The sequence below is a fragment of the Ranitomeya variabilis genome, chromosome 5, assembly GCF_051348905.1.
Source record: "Ranitomeya variabilis isolate aRanVar5 chromosome 5, aRanVar5.hap1, whole genome shotgun sequence".
In the NCBI taxonomy this organism is placed as follows: domain Eukaryota; kingdom Metazoa; phylum Chordata; class Amphibia; order Anura; family Dendrobatidae; genus Ranitomeya; species Ranitomeya variabilis.
The window spans coordinates 672,374,826-672,398,830 of record NC_135236.1 but is presented as its reverse complement, the minus strand read 5'-3'; the positions used below and the strand labels follow the sequence as shown (position 1 = coordinate 672,398,830).

Below are 24,005 nucleotides of genomic sequence, written 5' to 3'. Positions count from 1 at the left end.
TCAGATCATCAAACAAATGTAAATATTAGTCAAAGATAACACAAGTAATCACAAAATAATATTTATAAATGGAGGTAAGAAATCCAAACCTACAGGGCCCTGTGTGAAAAAGTGATTGTCCCTCCCCCGTAAAGCATAAATTAACTGTGGTTTATCACATCTTTGGGAAGCTGAGTTCACATTCCCTGGCTTGATTACTGCCACACCTGTTCTCAATCAAGAATGCAGTTAAATAGGACCTGCCTGAAGTAGACCAAAAGATCCTCAAAAGCTAGACATCATGCCATGATCCAAAGAAATTCTGGAACAAATGAGAAACAAAGTAATTGATATCTATCATTCTGGAAAAGGCTATAAAGCCATTCTCAAGCTTTGGGACTCCATCAAACAACAGTGAGAGCCATTATACCTTCCCAGGAGTGGCCGGCCGACCAAAATTGCCCCAAGAGCGCAGCAACGACTCATCCAAGAAGTCACAAAAGACCACACAATAACATCCAAAGAACTGCAGGCCTCACTTGCCTCAGTTAAGGTCAGTGTTCAGGACTCCACCATAAGAAAGAGACTGGGCAACACAGCATTTCAGAAAAGGAACATCATACCAACAGTAAAATATGGTGGTGGTAGTGTGATGGTCTGGGGCTTTTTTGCTGCGTCAGGATTTAGAATACTTGTTGTTGCAAAAGGAACCATGAATTCTGCTGTCTACCAAAATATCCTGAAGGAGAATGTCCTGCCATTTGTTCATGACCTCAAGCTGAAGCGCACTTGGGATATGCAGCAGGACAATGATCCAAACCACACCAGCAAATCCACCTCTGAATGGCTTAAGAAGAACATAATTAAGACTTTGGAGTGGCCTAGTCAATGTCCTGACCTTAATCCGATTGAGATGTTGTGGCATGACATTAAACAGGCGGTTCATGCTCGCAAACTCTCCAATGTGGCTGGATTACAAAAATTCTGCAAAGATGAGTGGGCCAAAACTCATCCAGAGCTTTGTAATAGACTCATTGCCAGTTATCGCAAACGTTTGATTGCAGTTGTTACTGCTAAGGGCGGCCCAACCAGTTATTCGGCTTAGGGGGCAATCACTTTCTCACACATGACCCTGTAGGTTTGGATTTCTTTCTCCCTTAATAATAAAGACCTTTATTTATAAACTGCATTTTGTGATTACTTGTTATCTTTGTCTAGTGTATATATATCCTGGGTCCTTAAAGTACAGAAGTTTCAACCAGCCAAGCAATATTGTCACTATTGTTGAAAATATCATAATACAAACTGCGGTATTATTTAAATAGAAATTATTTTTGGACACTAGTACCGTATGGCATTCTTATTCGGCACTGCTTAGTATTATTGATAGCGGTAGACTAAAGACTCGAGTATGTGGGCTCTGTATGGTCATAGTATGTCACCACTAGCCGTATTGTAGGGTACAATATACTGTATGACACTGGTTTTGCACCATATGGAATAATTTTCTTTCGCACTGGTAACAGTATTATTTAGTAGTGCTGCTCTTTGGACACTTGTTGAAACTATTATGTGAGCAGTATATGACACTACTGTATATGTGGGTATATACAGGACTCCATTTACTCCATAAAGCCCAACAGAGTGTCTTATTTGGGCCAAGTATTTCAGGATACCGCAAAAAAATACGTATCGCACAGTGTAGAGCTTTTCTTAGAATGTACATTAAGGAGAGGTCATTAGCGTAATGTGACCAGAGCCTGACGCTGTTACGCAGACTCCATATGGTACCGTTATTTGGCATTAATGCTAGTCACATTATATAGGTTCTATGTACAGTAGTACTGTCCTTTCGACACCATGATGTTATATAGAAGGACATCTCAATGTTTCTCTCTTGTAGCCTCACTCACCAGGACTCGGCCGTAGTAAGGCACTAATTATGGCGGTATTATTTCAGTATTTCTCTTGATTCTCCTACTGTTAAAATGAAAGGGGGCTAGATAAGCAAATATTTCACCAAGAATGAAGACATATTGGTGATATCTTCACGACTTTGAACCAACTCATTGCAGAGGTAAACTGAGTTTTTGTAGATCTTGTTGGAAGCAAGTTAGTGCTAATTTTGAGTCTTGAAGATATTAACAGATTGCCATAGCGATTTGATCAAGGCCAAGCAGGTAGCTCATACTTGCCAAGTCTCTTAGAGACTACTACACGAAGGGTATACCTCCCGGACTTCCAGAGGAGGTGGCAAATATCCCAAGCACCACTGAAGCATCTTGAACTTTGAATTTGATGGTGCTATGGGGATCATCAGAGATTGGGATATTTTTATAACCCAACCCTGACTTGTTTGGAGATCACCTTAGTCTTCATGGTGTTGTTTGGAGATCTCCTTGGTCTTCACAGCGGTGTTTGGCGATCTCCCTGATCTTCATGGCGGTGTTTGGAGATCTCCTTGGTCTTCATGATGTTGTTTGGAGATCTCCTTGGTCTTCATGGTTGTGTTTGGAGATCTCCTTGGTCTTCATGGTGGTGTTTGGAGATTGCCCTAGTCTTCATGGTGCTGTTTGGAGATCTCCTTGGTCTTCATGGTGGTGTTTGGAGATCTCCTTGGTCTTCATGGCGGTGTTTGGAGATCTCCTTGATCTTCATGGTGGTGTTTGGAGATCTCCTTGATCTTCATGGTGGTGTTTGGAGATCTCCTTGGTCTTCATGGCGGTGTTTGGAGATCTCCTTGATCTTCATGGCGGTGTTAGGAGATCGCCTTGGTCTTAATGGTGTTGTTTGGAGATCTCCTTGGTCTTCATGGTGGTGTTTGCAGATCTCCTCGGTCTTCATGGTGGTGTTTGGAGGTCTCCTTCTTCATGGAAGTGTTCACGGGGAGCACAATTGTCATGCAATGTGTAGGAAACGCTAAGTGCAACACGAAGGCATAAGGGAACCAAACACTAGGGAAAGGGGAAGTGGAGACCCCTAGGCAGATCTAACATCACCCTGTCTGCCCTATCGTCCCTATGTAGGTTCCATACCTATCGGCAAGCAGGATACTTACTGACCCTGGTAATAAGCCCTGAAGGACAGGATAATGCTAGTCAATCCCCACTACCACTAAAGACAGATGGGATGAACAAACAAGGGAAACATTTAGATAGAGTAGACTCAGAGAGAAACAAGGACACCCTCCAAACACCAGAGAGGAAGATAGCTGTCTGCTATAGCTCCAAGCCTCAACAGGGATATGGAAATAGCAATGTCACCCGGCTGCTGGAAGTTATTCACACCCGGTCCAGATGTGTCAAATAGAGCCGGGGGAAGGTTGCCACCAGGTCCTAGAGTCAGAAGGCCCAGGAAGAAGTCTGCAAAGCAAACTGCTGAGACCTTCTGAAGTCAGATGCAGAGCGACGGTCTGCAGCCTCTGACGCACTCATGACAGAAGTGTGGTAAACACTGCCTTGACTTTCTAAAGCATCACTGCATTGTTAGATAGAGATTGCCCAGATGTTAACGTTTTTCCACAGTTCAGATCAGAGTAAAGGCATTCAGTCAGCAGATTTTTGCTACCTCATCTGAGAGCAGCATAACGCAGAGAAAGAGAAGCTGAATCTAATGATGTATCACTTAGTTTACTGGGTGTATCTGTTCTGACACAATCAGAGCTTTTAGACTTAGAATGAAGCTGAGCTGAGAAAGCTAACCCCGCCCACACCACAGCTGAGCCCACCCACAGAACAGCTGACCCCGCCCACACCACAGCTGAGCCCACCCACACAACCGCTGACCCCACCCACACCACAGCTGACCCCACCCACACCACTGCTGACCCCGCTCACACCAGGCTCTATATGCACAAAGTCCATAGACAGTGGGGTGCTGGAACAGGACCACATTACATCAGCAGCGTGTCTTGCTCCTTTCATACAAATGTGTTAGTCCAGTCTTTCCCAATCTCCAATCGTCACGGCCCCAACTCATCAATTCTTCAGGATTTCATTAGTATTGCACACCAGGTACTGGAATTAATTATTAGGGCACCAGAAATTGCCGCAGCTTCTTTAACCTGTGCAATATTAAGGAAAGCCTGAAATTAGGATCTGCTGATGGGCCCTGATGAATGGAGTTTTGGAAACATCACCTTAGTGTAATACAATATGGAGAAATAGGCGTCCTGTACATCCTGTTCCTCTATCATCTATACATAGTTCATCTTCATGTCCAAAATGCACAAGAAACCTATTATAAATCTCCATCTTTTTAGTATGCCCCATTCTTGGTGGTTATGGATGGCGGCACATGAACGTTATCGTAGAACTACAGGTTAAGCTGAGGACCTCCATCTTCCTGGTACAGGGCCATAAGGGTGGATGTGTTTCGCTCTAACTCCTTCACCCTAAGAGCACTTCCAGAAAACCAACGTAAGGTACCTGAATGTCACCTTACTAGATGTGTCTCAGCCTTGCTGAATCTGTCTCTTTGACGACAGCTTCCAGGTCTGGCCAACACTAGACGTTCCCAAATGTCTCTTAGAGACAATGCTGATAGTCTCTTACTGTGGGTCTTCCCCCCCTGATTGCTTAAGGAAGAACACTGCCACCACTGAAGATCTCATGCCAAACGTGGTCCATTTTACTCTGATTTCTTCTCACACACCCCGGAGATGATCACCTTCCTCCCAGGGTGTCCTCTCTTGTCTCTGTTTCACCACCAACTCCTAACTAAAGGGAAACTAACACTCACATCCCTCTTACCCCTTCCCAACTATGGGCCGGCCCTACAGTTAACCATGTCAGCCCAGCCTCCCAGAGGATAACACATGTAATAAAATACATTTTTCATAACATTGAGACACAAGAGGTCTTCAGAAGAGGTTCCGGAGCTCTTTTCCACCTTCACATATACTGCACTCCGGACTTTTTAGAAAAGTTGTAAAGTATGGGTTAGTTGTGCCTATCTCGTTACTCCTCGGAATACTCCACTGTTATAAGAGTTAACGCTAGGGCCGATGCTCCTCAGTCATCTACACATGGAGAAGGGCGGAATGTACGTGTTCTTGGGTACAGTGAAGTATTTTTGTCAACGGAGTCAACTATTCCTTAATTTATTCACTAAACTACTGAATGCCAACTGTGCTGTCCTGGTCCTGAAGCAAAATGGCTTCTTTCCCAGCAGCTGCCTGCTTCATATAAACTCAGTGACATTTACAAAACAAGTATGTACCCCCGTCTACCACAAATACAGGAGGACGTGTGCCATACTGTTCAGGTGCAAACACCAGGGAGTACTGTATACGGTGCCCAGATCAAGATTACTCTCGTCTCGTCATCATCACGTGCCAGCGGATGCACAAGTTATCGATGAAATCACATTGGAATCGTGGTTTATGTCTGTTTTACGAAAACCTGTTCCTTTTTACTCACAGCTTTGCCTTAACTGTAATCAAGAGCCTTAAAGGGATTCTTTTTAGGGATTTTCTGTAAGGTAAACATAAAGTGAACCATCCATGTGTAATCCTTGAAGAACTGACTCGGCTAGGCTGTTCCTGGGACTGAACTGCAGCACTAGGAAGAGTCACATACTGTATGTAGGTATGGCACTGTGGCTGTGTAATCAACATAGTATCTCTAGATTGCTGCAGAAATCTTCACTCTGCCAATCAGCTGGAGTTTTAAGGAGCCCCTGTGAGACGAACGTTGGTTTGGCCAGCAGCTAGGTCTCCCGACTGCTCCATACACAAGAGCAGTCATTCCGACAAGCGCTCTTATGTGGATTCCTCTGGCGGTAGCTTATCTTGCCAAGAACAAAAGGATAGGCAATCTGGAATCGGATATGCCTTATCCATATTTTTCCCGATATCATCTGACTTCTCCAAACTACTTAGACGGCCTGTCAAGCTTGTCGATTTCGATGGATTCAGCCAACGTTAGGCTACAGTATATGGGGGGCTTTAAGAGTCAGTATCTTGTTGATCAAACACTGATGTCCACTTTTATGCATCATCAAATATACACCAACTTTCGGGGATGGGCTTGGCCACTGCCAAAAAGTTTTCTGCGTCCATGCCTTCTGTACACAAACCATGACATATCCATTCCACGTTTCCTCTATGTCCAATTTCCTCCACCATAAATTCACATTTGGACGTCAGGGCCCCATCTGGTGTCATCCAGGACAGCAGTTTCTTGGAGCTTCTTGGGAGTCTGGGAGGTCTCCTTTTTCGTGGAAGCCTCTAGGATATTCTAGGAGAGCAGGCAAATGTGGTTAAAGTCCCTTCAAAGTACCATATTCAGTTTAGAAAAAAACATTTCGGGAGAATTTTGGAATAATTGAAGGGTTGTAAGTTTAGAATCCTGATCTATTGGACAAAGGAGAGCAGCTACAAAGAACGACTCTCAGGAGGACCTGACTTGTCTCAATCTGGAGGACCGGACTTTGTGATCAGCTTATCACCAGAGGACACTTTTAACAAAATGAAATGTTTGAATATCGAGAATCCCGTAAAGTATACCTAAGGTATAAAATAAGGGAGTGTCTGAACTACCGCTTGCAAAGGACAAGGGGCGAGGAGCAAATATCTCCACCACAAGGTAATTGATCAGCTCACAATGTTGGACCTTTGATTGTTGACCAATTGTTGGCCTGAAAATTATAGCTAAATTATTGTAACATATTGATTTCCTCCTATAAATCCATATTAATGAGACTCAGAATAGAAAAGGAAATACTACCGGGACCGCCCATCCCTTCGAGATAAATGTATCCTTGCAATCTCAGTGATAATTTCCTGCTCATCAGCTGCTGAGCTGTTTATCGGCACAGAAGGTATTTTCCTATTACCCGACATTAATTAGGCCTCCGGAGTATGAGTGATATCGCTGGGAACGCCCATTCAATTGCTGCAACAAATGTATATCTGTGAAATAAATTAATTACTTACTATCACCTAGCATTAATTAGGTATCAAGGGTATTATTACTATAAACTGAAATATTGTGACTGGTGTATTGTTTTACTGTCCACAGTATGAGTATAAGGTGCACTGAGTAGAAGAAGACACAAACGTGGCACCTGGTAGACAGGAGGCCCCTATTACAAATTTTGGGCTATGACTCAGGAACTTAAAGCTACGACTCTGAATCTGAGGTTCATTCGATGGACACTTTCCGGAGAAGGGTCGTACACATTGAGTATAAGGTGGACTACATAGAAGAAGACACCAATATGGCACTTGGTAGACAGGAGGTCCCTATTACAAATTTTGGGCTACGACTCAGGATCTTGAAACTATGACTCTGAATCTGAGGCTCATTCGATGGACACTTTCCAGAGAAGGGTCGTCCACATTGAGTATAAAGTGGACTACATAGAAGAAGAAACCAATGTGGCACCTGGTAGACAGGCGGCACCTATTACAAATTTTGGGTTACGACTCAGGAACTTGAAGCTATGACTCTGAATCTGAGGTTCATTCGATGGACACTTTCCGGAGAAGGGTCGTCCACATTGAGTATAAAGTAGACTACTTAGAAGAAGACACCAATGTGGCACCTAGTAGACAGGAGGCCCCTATTACAAATTTTGGGTTACGACTCAGGATCTTGAAGCTATGACTCTGAATCTGAGGTTCATTCGATGGACACTTTTCGGAGAAGGGTCCTCTACATTGAGTATAAGGTGGACTACGTAGAAGACACCAATGAGGCACCTGGTAGGCATGAGGCACCTATTACAAATTTTGGGTTACAACTCAGGATCTTGAAGCTATGACTCTGAATCTGAGGTTCAGTCAATGGACACTTTTCGGAGAAGGGTCCTCCACATTGAGTATAAGGTGGACTACGTAGAAGACACCAACGTGGCACCTGGTAGGCATGAGGCACCTGTCACAGGGTCCTACTCCGGTACCACACAATCAACAGAGCAAGAGAATAGTGAACAATTCCAGAACCTTTATTTAGGCAAAAACACGAAAGGTCCGTATAATCCACCACACTGAGGATACAATAGTCCAGAACACAAATGCAGTTCAGTAACAGGATAAAAGTCCAACAATCCAGCAGAGAGGATAGCATAGTCCATATACTCTTTTTTCTCTCTGATATCCTCTTCACATCATTCCACACCAGCCTGATCTGTGTCTCACCTCCCTGATATTTACAAGTCCCTCTCCTCATTCACAGGTTAGGGGGGTGGGTCGCAGGGGCTCATTGTTTCAACAAGCTAGGTCAACATGACACTAGAATATTAGCAAACAACATTATTCACTGACCCTGTGGGGAGATAACAATACAGAACTGTGGGGAGAATATCAGATGGCAAATAACAACTCATCCTACAAGAGAACACCATGAAAATAAGTAAAATTGAAATATACACAAAAATGATACCCATATAGCATATCACACCATCACACACCTATTACAAATTTTGGGTTATGACTCAGGTTCTTGAAGCTATGACTCTGAATCTGAGGTTCAGTCGATGGACACTTTCCAGAGAAGGGTCATCCACATTGAGTATAAAGTAGACTACTTCGAAGAAGACACCAATGTGGCACGTGGTAGACAGGAGGCCCCTATTACAAATTTTGGGCTACAACTTAGGATCTTTAAACTATGACTTTGTATCTGAGGTTCATTCGATGGATACTTTCCGGAGAAGGGTCGTCCACATTGAGCATAAGGTGGACTACATAAAAGAAGAAACCAATGTGGCATCTGGTAAACAGGAGGCACCTATTACAATTTTTCGTACTCTCGCCCACTCTAGTAGTAATTCTAGTGCAATGATTATTTCAGCATTGAAGGTCCAAGTGACCCCTGAGTGTTTTCAGCTGGCGTCACAACTAATGCAGCGTGCGGAGATTTGTGCTCTGGCAAATGATCGGCTTATTAATGTTTTACTGCTTTATTGATTATGCATTTCATTATTTAACAGGAGAAGGGAAACTCCAAGCCACATGTAAATGTCTCACAAAGCCATTAATACTTTTTCAAGAGTAAGCTGAAAAAGAAGGAAGGGGGAAATAAGAGCTTTTATTTGGGTTTTTGTCGGATTCAATTTGCTAATGCTGTTCCCAAACCTTCTATTTACCACTTCAATGGCAGCCTGGAGCTTGTAAAATGCAAATATTCGGCTTCAACGCAAGAGACGCGGTGGGAAACAAGAATATAGTCTATGACCTAGAGATCTGGTGGAGCTCTGAAATTTGCCAAGATTGAAGAGTTGGGAAAAGTAAAATGGCATACCGGCATTAGTAGGTCTCGGATTACATGTGGCCCCCGTACAGAGTCAATGGTTGTGGTTTCTGTAGCAAATAACAGGCATATGTGTCAACTTTTGGAAGTTGCTATCCAGGAGAAGATAAATAATGTAAGCACCACTGAATATTTTTGTTCCTGGCCACCCACCTTTATATGCCTCACTCTTCCTTGCCAATTATTTGTCCACACCATGCCCACTGTCCAATTCGCTAAAGTCTTGGCTTCCAACGTCTCGAGAAGTTAAAGGGGGTTTTCTCACGAACTATGTATATTTTAATCAATAGATCTCGGAATAATAATAATTTCCACAATTGGATGGGTTTAAGTTAAATGTTCCTGTGCTGAGATAATCTTATAAATGTCCCCTGCTGTGTACTGTTTAATTGTTTTGTCTGACTGTACAGGAACATGGTCTGATCATACCACATCTCCTGGGCAGGGGAGGAAGCAAAAGAGTATAAAGACATTACATGCAATCACAGCCGACTCTTTCCGTGAGGTAAAACATTTCACTGTGTTTTTAAGCAATGTTCTACCTCAAAGAAAATATCAGCTGTGCTCCCCTGCTGTACTGTCTGTATACTCTTTTCTATCCTCTCCTGCCCAGGAGCTGGGGTATGATCAGACCATGTCACTGCACCTTCAGACACGGCCATTACACAGCACAGGCACATTTATAAGATTATCTCAGCACAGGAACATTTTTTTTAAACACATTCAATTGTGGAAATTATTATTATTCCAAGATGTATTTATTAAGATATTGATTAAAATTAACTTACTTCACGGGAAAACCCCTTTAAGGAGCAAGTAAACTTTCAAAAATTCCTGATTTTCAGAAGGTCTTATGAGATCTTAAAACTTGTCCGGGATGGCTTTCCTCTTTTCAGAAGCATCCTGGATAGTTTGGGATTATTAATAGGTTAAAGAAAAAGACATGATGGCCCAGGTCTTTCTCCATCGCCCTTGCATCTTAGTCTACATGAAGCTTTTTTTCGTCTCTATCAAATAACAATTGCACTGAACATAGTCATGGACATTCTGCAAGGCATGAGAGGAAAGAAGACGTGCCTTACCCTTCTGACCTAGGATGGACAGCTCCGAATGTTGAATGGGATTACAGAAACAGAGTCCCTTGGTAGCAACTTATGTACACAACAACTAAACGTAGAATCTTACAACTCGTCCACAGGAAGGTACAGTACTTGAAAGATGCAAAAACTGTAAAACTCACATCAGTGTGGCTGTGGTGGCTTTCCTCTCCATGGCTCTCTGACAATAGCTTGGTGGTTCCTTACTAGATATTCGATTAATTCCTTGGCTTTGGTGGCTTTCCTTCCTTGGCTCTCTGTCAATAGCATGGTGGTTCCTTACTAGATATTCGGTTAATTCCTTGGCTTTGGTGGCTTTCCTTCCTTGGCTCTCTGTCAATAGCATGATGATTCCTTACTAGATATTCGTTTCATTCCTCGGCTTTGGTGGCTTTCCTTCCTTTTCTCTCTGTCAATAGCATGGTGGTTCCTTACTACATATTTGGTTAATTTCTTGGCTTTGGTGGCTTTCTTTCCTTGGCTTTCTGACAATAGCAGGGTGGTTCCTTACTAGACATTCGGTTCATTCCATGGCTTTGGTGGCTTTCCTCTCCTTGGCTCACTGTCAATAGCATGGTGGTTCCTTACTAGATATTCAGTTATTTCTTGGCTTTGGTGGCTTTCCTTCCTTGGCTCTCTGACAATAGCAGGGTGGTTCCTTACTAGGCATTCGGTTAATTCCTTGGCTTTGGTGGCTTTCTTTCCTTGGCTTTCTGTCAATAGCAGGGTAGTTCCTTACTACATAATCGGTTAATTCCTTGGCCTTGGTGGCTTTCCTTCCTTCGCTCTCTGTCAATAGCATAGTGGTTCCTTACTAGATATTCGGTTAAATCCTTGGCTTTGGTGGCTTTCCCTCCTTGGCTCTCTGACAATAGCAGGGTGGTTCCTTACTAGATATACGGTTCATTCCTTGGCTTTGGTGGCTTTCTTTCCTTGGCTTTCTGTAAATAGCAGGGTGGTTCCTTACTAGATAATCGGTTAATTCTTTGGCCTTGGTGGCTTTCCTTCCTTGGCTATCTGTCAATAGAATAGTGGCTCCTTACTAGATATTCGGTTAAATCCTTGGCTTTGGTGGCCTTCCTTCCTTGGCTCTCTGACAATAGCAGGGTGGTTCCTTACTAGATATTCGGTTCTTTCCTTGGCTTTCTGTAAATAGCAGGGTGGTTCCTAACTAGATAATCGGTTAAATCTTTGGCCTTGGTGGCTTTCCTTCCTTGGCTATCTGTCAATAGAATAGTGGTTCCTTACTAGATATTCGGTTAAATCCTTGGCTTTGGTGGCTTTCCTTCCTTGGCCATATGTCAATAGAATAGTGGTTCCTTACTAGATATTCGGTTAAATCCCTGGCTTTGGTGGCTTTCCTCTCCTTGGCTCTCTGTCAATAGCATGGTGATTCCTTACTAGATACTCGGTTAAATTCCTTTTACTCGGTTAAATTCCTTGACTTTGGTGGCTTTCCTTTCTTGGCTCTGTGTCAATAGCAGGGTGGTTCCTTACTAGATATTCAGTTAATTCCTTGGCTTTGGTGGCTTTCCTCTCCTTGGCTCTCTATCAATAGCAGGGTGGTTCCTTACTAGATTTTCAGTTCATACTTTGGTTGTGCTGGCTTCGTCTCCTTGGTCTACAGTCAATAGCAAGGTGATACATTACTAGGTTTTAAGTTTATTCTCCATATCCCTCCAGTGCTCACACACCGGATCACTCCAGTCCTTCCATTTCAGATGGGCAACTGGGTAGAAACCTTTTTTTCTACAGCCAATTGCTTAAGGCTGTAGAGAAACTTGTTATTTAGAAAACTCTCCTAGTCCTCTCTGGTGGGAGATGCTATTGGCTCTTCTTCTGATGGCTCCAAGAGTCGTCCTTTTTACCAGTCTCACGCTCTTTGGTAGACCCTATCATCATGAAACTTATTTGGACCACAAGTCTCTGTCAGCTCAAGTAGTCCAACAGATCTCCTTTACGAAGAGTAACCAAAACTACTAGATCTTGCCTCACAAAAGACGTGACTAACGAGTCTATGAGTTCCACAACACAATTTCAGACCAGAACAGCTTCAATCAGTACATGGAGAGAATTTTGGTTAGTTCTCAGATTTGGGGATGCACAAAGACAAAAGGGGGTCAACTGGAGAATATATACAAAACATGTACTGTTTCATGAGGAAATTGTCCTTTAAAAAACTATACAAAAAATGGTTGCCTCGATGGGCAATGGACATGCATTCTTCATGTAAAAACCTAACTATGGATTTGGCAAAATTGTGACTACTACTTTCGCTTTGATAGGTGATCATAGTCATGCCTAAGTCCAGAGAGGTTCTGTTAAGTTACTGGGTTCCCTTTATAGATTATAATCAACAGTTTTTCGATCTCCTTGATTCGGGTGGTAAATCCTTTCTTTCCACTTTTGGAGGCATCTGAGAAGATGGGGAGTAGCCACAAAGGGCATTGACTCGTGATCTTCTTGAATGTTTTTGGGTTGTTCACTTGAGTTTCCCACATTGTCCCCTTCGAAGGCATTTGGTGAAACTCATTGAGTTAATCTTTGACAGGAAATCTAAATCCCATTTTGTAATAGTCTCCCTTTATTTGCCTGAATACACAAAACGGAGACTGAACTGAATGAAGTTGAGTTCTGAATTTGCATGTGAAGTCGACTTTAGAAGCAGCGGAGAGAGAAGGTCTGATGTTTGTAGGATGGATAATTCATCTTGCGGAGACGTACACACGTGGATTGACAGAAAGACTGATTTAGAATTAATTACAAGAATTAATTGGAAGTTAATCTCTACCCACAGATCCGCGCACTAACCTATCATCGAGCAGCCAAGAAGAATTAAAGGTTTGTTGTGAGACTCAAAAAGTAGAATCAAATGGAGGAGTCTAGTGCTAAGCTGTGCCAGGGAGACCGGTAATCCGTGTGCGTTCCTACGGTGGAGTTACTGATGGGCGATATCACTAAACCAATAAACGTAACACTTACACGCCGAGCAGATGCAAAATCTGTAATAACTCCAATGTTAATGAACTCATTTTTGGAAAACTCTTCTCTATTATACTCGGCAGAGGCATAACACTGGAGATTGCAGAGTAATGATCATTGAATTAGCTGCAATGAAAACTACATGTTGTCTACAGGTGCTTGTATCAATGCTAAAAGCTATACCTACTGTAATATTGTTCCTTATTTACACTGCCCCCTATGTACAAGTATATACCTACTATAATACTGCCCCTATGTACAAGAATATAACTACTATAATACTGCTCCTATGTACAAGAATATAACTACTATAATACTGCCCCTATGTACAAGAATATAACTACTATAATACTGCTCCTATGTACAAGAGTATAACTACTATAATACTGCTCCTATGTACAAGAATATAACTACTATAATACTGCCCCTATGTACAAGAATATAACTACTATAATACTGCTCCTATGTACAAGAGTATAACTACTATAATACTGCTCCTATGTACAAGAATATAAGTACTATAATACTGCCCCCTATGTACAAGAATATAACTACTATAATACTGCCCCTATGTACAAGTATATACCTACTATAATACTGCCCCTATGTACAAGAATATAACTACTATAATACTGCTCCTATGTACAAGAGTATAACTACTATAATACTGCTCCTATGTACAAGAATATAACTACTATAATACTGCCCCTATATACAAGAATATAACTACTATAATACTGCTCCTGTGTACAAGAATATAACTACTATAATACTGCCCGTGTACAAGAATATAACTACTATAATACTGCTCCTATGTACAAGAATATAGCTACTATAATACTGCTCCTATGTACAAGAATATAACTACTATAATACTGCTCCTATGTACAAGAATATAACTACTATAATACTGCGCCTATGTACAAGAATATAACTACTATAATACTGCCCCTATGTACAAGAATATAACTACTATAATACTGTCCCTATGTACAAGAATATAACTACTATAATACTGCCCCTATGTACAAGAATATAACTGCTATAATACTGCCCCTATGTACAAGAATATAACTACTATAATACTGCTCCTATGTACAAGAATATAACTACTATAATACTGCCTCTATGTACAAGAATATAACTACTATAATACTGCGCCTATGTACAAGAATATAACTACTATAATACTGCTCCTATGTACAAGAATATAACTACCCTATGTACAAGAATATAACTACTATAATACTGCCCCTATGTACAAGAATATAACTACTATAATACTGTCCCTATGTACAAGAATATAACTACTATAATACTGCCCCTATGTACTAGAATATAACTGCTATAATACTGCCCCTATGTACTAGAATATAACTACTATAATACTGCCCCTATGTACTAGAATATAACTACTATAATACTGCCCCTATGTACAAGAATATAATTACTATAATATTGACCCTATGTACAAGAATATAATTACTATAATATTGACCCTATGTACAAGAATCTAACTACTATAAAACTGCCCCTATGTACAAGAATATAACTACTATAATACTGCCCCTATGTACAAGAATGTAACTACTATAATACTGCCCCTATGTACTAGAATATAACTACTATAATACTGCCCCTATGTACTAGAATATAACTACTATAATACTGCCCCTATGTACAAGAATATAATTACTATAATATTGACCCTATGTACAAGAATATAATTACTATAATATTGACCCTATGTACAAGAATCTAACTACTATAAAACTGCCCCTATGTACAAGAATATAACTACTATAATACTGCCCCTATGTACAAGAATATAACTACTATAATACTGCTCCTGTGTACAAGAATATAACTACTATAATACTGCTCCTATGTACAAGAATCTAACTACTATAATACTGCTCCTATGTACAAGAATATAACTGCTATAATACTGCTCCTATGTACAAGAATCTAACTACTATAATACTGCTCCTATGTACAAGAATATAACTACTATAATACTGCCTCTAAGTACAAGAATATAACTGCTATAATACTGCTCCTATGTACAAGAATATAACTACTATAATACTGCCCCTATGTACAAGAATATAACTACTATAATAATGACCCCTCTGGCAAGTATCTCTGACTCGGTATCTTCGGGTTCCGTGCCCGGACAGGCCTTTACCCTGGGAGGGTTAATTTTTCTCTCTCACAGAGGCCAGAACAGGGGCAAGTCTCTTCCCAAAACAGTTCTGTAAGAAAGGGTCTTCAGCACCCTAACTCCAATGTCAGATTCAAACTATACTAGAGAACATGGAGTACAGAAACACTAACAAGTAGACAGAATAAAATCAATAACTTTATTGCTACATTTAAAAAGTACATAGCACAACACAGCCCAATCTCTGGGCAATATACAAATAGAGGAGCTATATTAGGAACATACTGGTACAGCAGGCATGTATGAACCAACAATAGTATCAGGTAAGGGCTAGTGTGGCAGCACTAAATAAGAGAAAAAGAGGGCGCATGTAGATTCAATAGGGTCCGGCATCCAGGCTCTGTACACAAGCCTCCATGGTTATAACCGCCAAAAAACAACGCCCCCAAATCTTTTACACATATCAATAGGTTGCCATCACTCACCCATAATAAACAATGTCCAAGGTCCGTCTGCTGAAACCCCTTGACGCGCGTTTCGCGTGACTGCTTCTTCAAGAAGGCTCCCCTTCTTGAAGAAGCAGTCACGCGAAACGCGCGTCAAGGGGTTTCAGCAGACGGACCTTGGACATTGTTTATTATGGGTGAGTGATGGCAACCTATTGATATGTGTAAAAGATTTGGGGGCGTTGTTTTTTGGCGGTTATAACCATGGAGGCTTGTGTACAGAGCCTGGATGCCGGACCCTATTGAATCTACATGCGCCCTCTTTTTCTCTTATTTAGTGCTGCCACACTAGCCCTTACCTGATACTATTGTTGGTTCATACATGCCTGCTGTACCAGTATGTTCCTAATATAGCTCCTCTATTTGTATATTGCCCAGAGATTGGGCTGTGTTGTGCTATGTACTTTTTAAATGTAGCAATAAAGTTATTGATTTTATTCTGTCTACTTGTTAGTGTTTCTGTACTCCATGTTCTCTAGTATAGTATGTTTCTAGGAGTAATACACGGATAACCATTGTGGTTCTATTTATGTATACACGGAGAGAGCAGGGCTTTGGCCCCTTTCAGTCCGGACATTTTGGTATACTTGTTGTGATCTTCGTTCTAAATGTCAGATTCAAGCAGAGATCGCCGTGAATACAAATGACCCCAACTTTTCTCCCGGTGGGTTCTATCCCGGAGATCAATGACCCATGAATTAGTGTCACTAGGCTTCCTGAATCCAAAAGAGCCTCTGCCCGGTATCTATTGACACGCAAATGGCACAGATGGGGTTCACCCGCTGGGGCAACGACATTCACAGGGTAGACGTCCTGGGCATACATTGATACCCAGCAAGTAAACCTGCAGTCCATGGGTTCAGCAATTAGGGGGCGGTTGGCAGCCACACATCCCAGCCCTTGGCATCGCAAACACCTGAAAGTGACAGCAATGCTAGTCCACGAGACTAGTTTAGGGGAAACTCGATTTCTGCCATCCTTACTCCAGGACACCCCCTCAGTATAGGTTTGGTTCTGACTGACACCAGCAAAGAGTAGTGAGTCTTTTCCAGGTTTTTGGGCTTGCAGGGGTTGGCGTGATAGCAGCAATGTGGCAGAGTTCACATGAAGTCCTGGGTGGTTGCATACAGCTAGCTACCTGGTTTAAGTTGCTCGGATCCCCTTGGCCCTCTCAGCGCTTTATGGCTTTACCAGGTTCAATAAGTAAAATGACTCAGAGCTAGCAGGTCAGGCCTCCACAAATAACCAGATATACCAGCTGTGCCAGTACATGGGTGTTGATCCCCATCCAAGCAAGGATCTCACGTTTGAGGTGTCCACAGTCCCGAGTGTCCTCACAGCTGAGGTGAAAGTATGCCTTCTAGGCATCTCCCATCAGGAAAGGGGCCACCACTTCAGTACTCTGGTAGGCTGGCAAGTTCTCTCGTCCCACGGTTCTTTCGAAGGAAGGCTTTCAGTTCGTCCTCCGGACTCATTTTCCTCAGTGCCGCTGACTTTGTCATGGGCCTTGAGATGGACGGGGGTCGATGGTGGGGGCGCCTCTCGCAGGGCAGCAATCTGCTGCAGATTCAGGTTGTTAATCTGCTGCTGTTGTGCATTGGAGAGGACCAACTGTTTTAGCATTTCCTCCATCTTCTTGGCAGACCTGGGCGGTAGCATTGCAGGCTTAATAACAGACATGCAGCTTGCTTTAGGGTATGCCTTAGTTCACGCTGCCCGCATTCTCCACCATATGTAAGGCAGCGGCTTTCTCATCTGTGCGGTATTTAGGCAGTGACCCAAGAAAGTTCTACATAAATGTCTTTATTTTCAAAAACTCAGAAAATAAATCCAGAGCTTTTATACTCAGCAGCCAGAAAGTCCATATCAGTCCATTGTCATGGGCGAAGGCACCGCTGTAACACTCATGGGTGCGTCAATGGCTTTGCTTCCTTTGGCCTGGATTCAGACTCACACAGACCAGTCCTGTACAGAGCCCCCTTCTTTGATGCTTGCAAACAAAACACTGACACGCCCAACCCTTAACTGAAAGTTTAAATGGGAATCATGGACATGGGTCACTCCCAAGACCCGAAGTGGAGTACCATCCTGCAGATTTCTACAAAAATAAAAGCCCATGTCAGGTTTTCCTAAATCTGAGTTGGTCAAACAGCTTGACCAAGTCCATACTCTCTTTTTCATTGTATCCATAGCTGTGGCTGTAATTACAATGCCCTCTAGCGGGTTTAGTATGCTTCTGTGTGCATCCTGGGGATACATAGTGGCTCTCGTGTTTGGTTCCCCTCACTGTCTCACATGACACATATACTATAAATTCTTCCTACAGTAGTTAAGCATAAATTTTATTTTTTTACTTTTTCCTTTCATTCAGGACAGATCCGAATAAAACCTGTCGAGCGCACAGAATCTCTATGACCTGCACATTACGCTGGGTCCCTGAGCAGCTGTCATGATCCAGACCGGGATTTGGGTCTTGTTTCTCCTTTCCCTTTCTGGTCATGTCAGGGGCCGTGTCTGGTCTGCTATTTCTCTGCGCTGCATCCTGCATGCAGTGCCAGTTATATTTCCTGCCTACGGCGTGTGTAGTTGGCTCTGGTAAAACCCTGGTTTGTCCTGCTGCTTTTAGTTGCCTTTGCCCATGTCTATTCATTCCTCTCTTCCCGGCCTGACTCTGTGTGTCACTATGTGTGTTTGGATTCCCCGAAACTCGACTCTGCTTTGGCTCTGACTTGATTCTGTCTCTTCCTTCTTGTACTTCTGTTACGGACCGGTACTGACCTTTTGGCGCTCTTCTGACTCAGTGTTTTGGAATCCCCTTGGTACTTCGCTACTCTCTGGTATCGACCCGGCTTGTCTGACTATTCTGATGCCACCTGGTGGTAGCCTCACTGCAGTTCTGCTGGTCTGCTCTGAGCAGGATTTCAGCCCTCTCTCCACTCTGCTGCCATCTAGTGGAGTTTGCATTTACGTGCAATGCTGCAGTGTGACAGCAGCTTCAACACTTGAAACCCACAAATTGCAACAGTTCCTTTATTGTGGACCTTATATTCAAGTACTAAGAAGTTTTCCGAAAACAGCCTTGTCCAGGGAAGTGATGGAAGCAATAATGGAAGCCCGGTGACTGGGGACCTCGTCCTCGCAGAACGCTGCGTTCTCCTATAGCGGGTGTCACTTTGTGACTTGTATGTGGTGCACTGAGGCTTGAGTGAAATGCGCAGAGCAGCATAAGTAACTCACACAGCTCGCTCCATTCACACAGCTGTCAGAGATGCGGACGGCGACAGGGGACTAGCGGGATTAGGATTCATACACACTTCATATAGGGGGGGTGGATGGCTTCCGTTCCTCTATCCGACCACTTTACCTGCCAAATGGCCATTATACTGCGAATTACCCTATTATACCATATAAAGGACAATAAGTTGAAAAAACATCACGATGGGAGAAATATGAATATTCCTGAGCGAAATTAGCTCTCTCCCCCCCACCAACCCTAGCGAGAGATCTGCCTGACTCGCACTGTCAATCTTAGTTTTACGCCCCATTTGAACCGCGTTCTCCTGGGAGATGCTTATGTTCAAGCACAGTCAGCAAAGGCGGAAACAAACCGATAACCCCTTCTATGCTAGAGGCTGCAATTGGAGAGAGGCTGCAGTACCATTCATAGCCACTATACAAAGCACTGAGCTCTGCCCGCAGCTCCACAACTCCTTCAATCATATGATCGGGAGGGTTTACGATTTCCAGAAAACTGAATGCCAGATTTGTAGAAATTAGAAATGTTTAAATTGAATTTTAATTATATGAATTTCTTAAGAATTTCCCCCAAAATTTACAGGAATCTAAATTTTTGGGGATTTCATTCTGAGGCCCGGTAATGGGAGGGTGAGGGGTTATGTTATAATTACTACTTTTTGTCCCTCTTCATATATCTATCGCTGCCACTGGTCATCCAATCGTCTCCTTTGTTTTCTAACTTCTTCTATATCTGGGCCTCTGGCACTACTGTTCTTTTCCAGGCCTCATGCCTTGATGTGCATCGTGTCACACGCAGTCAAGTGGGGTATGACACACATGTCAATAATGAGTGTGAAACCCCAAATAACTGTGTGGGGCTTAGAAAAGAAGAGAAAAACAAAGACAGAAGAGAGCGGACCTGAGAAGAGCAGATCGGAGGACCTGAGAGGAGCAGATCAGGGGACCAGAGAGGCGCAGGTTGGAAGACCTGAGAGGAACAGATTGGAGAACCAGAGAGGAGCAGATCAGAGGACCAGAGAAGAGAAGATCAAAGCACAAGAGGGGATCAGATCAGAGGACCAGAGTGGAAGACCTGAGAGGAGCAGATCGGAGGACCAGAGGGGAGCAAATCAGAGGACCAGAGTGGAAGACCTGAGAGGAGTAGATCGGAGGAGCAGATCGGAGGACCAGAGAAGAGCAGATTGGAAGACGTGAGAGGAACAGATCGGAGGACCAGAGAAAAGCAGATTGGAGGAGCAGATCAAAGGCTCGGAGAAAAGCAGATTGAAGGACCTGAGTGGAGCAGATTGGAGGACCAAAGAAGAGCGATTGGAAGACCTGAGCTTAGGAGATTGGAGGACCAAAAAAGAGCTGATTGGAAGACCTGAGTCGAGCAGATCAAAAGACTAGTGAGGAGAAGGGTGGAGAACCTGAGAGAAGCATATTAGAGGACTGGAGAGGAACAGATCAGAGGACCTGAGAGGAATAGATCAGAGAACTGGGGAGGAGCAGATTGGAGAAACCAGAAAAGAGCATATCAGAGGACCAGAGAAAAACAGAAAGACCAGAGAGGAGCCGATTCGAAGACTGGAGAGGAGCAGATTGGAGGACTTGAGGGAAGCAGATCAGAGGACCAAAGAGCAGCAGGTTGGGGACGCCAGCAGCAGGACAAGAGCTAATCTTCCGGATCTGAATCTCAAAAGATTTGATCATCTCTATTGGAAATTCATAGTCCAACTAGAATCAAACCTGGAATGAAAATGGATAGTTTACAGGAAAAAACTCAGATGACCAATGAAGGTAAAGAAGCTGTCCAATGGAGAAAAAAGTGTGACAAAGAGATTAAAATGGTTTTATAAAAAAATACATACTGTAAATAAGAGAAACCCTTAGTTATCGCCCATCACATTGTGGTCCATGCTCGATCTCTACGTCCTGGTCCAGTCTCCATGCACAGGAAATGCCTATGTTGCCAATCCCTTGACCCGGAGTGTCAATGTTGCAGTCAATGATTGGCTGAGTGAACATTTCCTGTGTCGAGTTAGGACCAGGAAAAAAAAAAACTAGTAGGAAACAGGTAAGGGTCAGAACAGACGGTTCATAGCATCAGATAGAATCCTGTCTCGTATTTTTGTTTTTTTAAACCACTCTTTGGTCAACCCTCTTTAATGGGTCCAAGCTGAACGACCATACCACTAGTGTACATGCCACTGTGTTGATTCTTCAGTGAGAACCTCAGCGATGGGCCTGGGGGTGGACTCGTCACAGCCATCTTACCTCTTCAACTGAATGACCACACATGGGGTTTAGAACATGAGGACCTCCACTGTCTCCTCAGGTTGATAGGTGGAAGACTAAGCCTTTTTGAAAGGCCTCACTAATTTTGATGTCAGGTGGCCACAGGTGCAAAGAAAAAAAACAGTTTTACTCTAATTTGGGTCAACTAACCCCAAACCATCAAACCAAGATGGGCTTAGTAAGACCAAGAGATATTTATAGGTCCACTACAAGGTGCCCATCATTGAGGACCTTGTTCAAGACTTCCTCGCCAATGTGCTAATTTCTCTGGTGGTTTGAGAGGTTTGTTAGTAAGGAGTGCAGCAATAAAAGGGCAAGCTGTAGAAGCCAATCTAAGCGGTCCCTAAGACCTCTCTATCACACAGGAAGACACTAGTAGTGGGAAGCCTGCACTGGGGTTCAGGAGCCTGCATAGGAAGCCTTGTTATCTTTGCGGCCTTGGCCACAGAGTCCCAGTGCACTGGAATGATCTGCCAGAGTCGTCCCCGATGGTAGAGGAAATCCTTGCCATCACCGTAACGCAACATGAGTTATACCTGATAATGAGAAGAGCACAGCTTTTTCTTCAGTAGTGATGTCCTTTGTAGGAAAATAATTGCATAATAATAATAAGCTCCGAGGAGGAAGAAAACATCTTTTGTTCGTTAATGCGCTCTAAAATACCTTTAATGGAAGGCTTTAGTGCAGCACATTGGCACGGCTCGAGAGCTCAAGGTAAAGTGCTATTAATGGGCACCCATGTATTTACGACTACCCATCTCGCCTCACCTGGTGATTGTCTTTACTCATCGAAGACCACAAAGTAGACCACCGTTTCATAATTAGCCAGACAGGAATTAAGCGCATTATTAACCCTTTAGGGACAAACTTTTTTTTTTTTTTGTCTTGTGATTTATTTTTTTTCTTTTTGATTTTTCATTGTCAAATTCACAACTTCTTTTATATTTTTTTATAAAAATAGTTTTTTTCAAACATATAATAGATTTTTTTTGTGTGTGTGATAAATTGCAATTTATTAATACCATCATGTTAAATTACATATAACTAAGGGAAGGGAAAACTGTAGTTCTGGAATTTTATTTATTTATTTTTTATTAATAGTATTCCCCATGCAAAAAATTGTTAAGTTTATTCTTAAGGCGATACCAAATATATATATATATATATATATATATATATCTATATATATAAATTTGTTTTACGACTTTTGCACAATATTTAATTTAGTTTTATCGAATTTATACTTTCTATTTATGACCACTTATTCTGAGATGGAAATCATTTTTTGGTTGTTTCCGATTTTTTTTGCAACGTTTTATTATACTATTTTACTTATTTTTTTTAGCACTTTTTACACTGTATAGTTATAAAATTCAATTTTAAATTTGGTATAGCTTGATTTTATATATATATATATATATATATATATATATATATATATATATATAAATATAAATTATATATATAGCTATTTTTATTCTTTTTTACACTTCCAAACATTTTTTATTATGTATATGCCCTGGGAAAGTTTTAAATATATTGCCTTTACTTTAGTTTTATCTTTCTTGCCTTCTCTGCAGCTTTCAGTTGGAGAGTCATAGATTGCTTATTGATTTTATCGGCACTGCTCACCTCTCTATGCGAAAGAGCGATGTTGGACAACCCACCCCTTCAATGGTACCCCATCATTATACATAAACATTCAACTTTTCATACCTCACACTTTTCGACTACTGGCTGCTGGCCACACTCGGAACTGTTACCAGCCACAATGCCAGCCCGCAAACTCTCACTGTCTCCCGTGCCCTCTTCCATAGAGTAAGTTTTCGAACGATTTCCGTGCCGATGTAATGAACTCCGACCCTGCACCAGGCTGAGTTGCTTTCTGAGAACCCGGTTCTCTTCCTCCACTTCTCGCACACGCACTTCCAGGCTCTCCCGCTGGCTGGAAGCTGCATAACGCGGACTGTGAGGCTGGGTATCCAGCGGGGACAAGGAGACAGACTTCCCATCTGTAAAAAAAAATAAATAAGGGAAAGTTTTAAAAAAAAAATATCCATCTACAGGCTCTTCGTACAAGGAAAGAGATTTATGTTCTAGGTGTAGCAGACTGTTGTGCATAATAATGGCAATATATGATCTAACTTAGCAACAGCTGGAGTTAAGAGTGTTTTCCCATCTAATCTAATGATGATGAAACATTGCATGTAGAAAATGGCATGAAAAAAACACAACTATAAATTTTACATGTGGTACTGCATTGGGGTTTGCGTAAATGCAACTGTATTGTAAACCCCATTGCGGTACTCCATATAGAAATCATTAATCTGGTTTTGTCACATAATACTAAATTGCTGGCATATAGCAAGTGGTTTTCTGGGGGTTTTTTTGTCCACTATGACCTACAAAGATGACATACAATAAATAAGGGTAAGTGTTCATCTCAAGAACATCTATATATATATAATTGTCTAAGGGGTACTTC

General features: G+C 42.2%; 1 protein-coding gene across 1 annotated transcript in view; it reads right to left on the bottom strand.

Moving 5' to 3' along the window:
• LARGE1 (LARGE xylosyl- and glucuronyltransferase 1) overlaps nt 1-24,005 on the bottom strand; it is a 431,493-nt gene that overhangs the window by 207,688 nt on the left and 199,800 nt on the right. Inside the window, exon 3 of the mRNA XM_077266800.1 lies at nt 23,237-23,532. Within this exon, the coding sequence (XP_077122915.1) occupies nt 23,237-23,532 (296 nt within the window). The remainder of the gene's footprint in view (nt 1-23,236; nt 23,533-24,005) is intronic.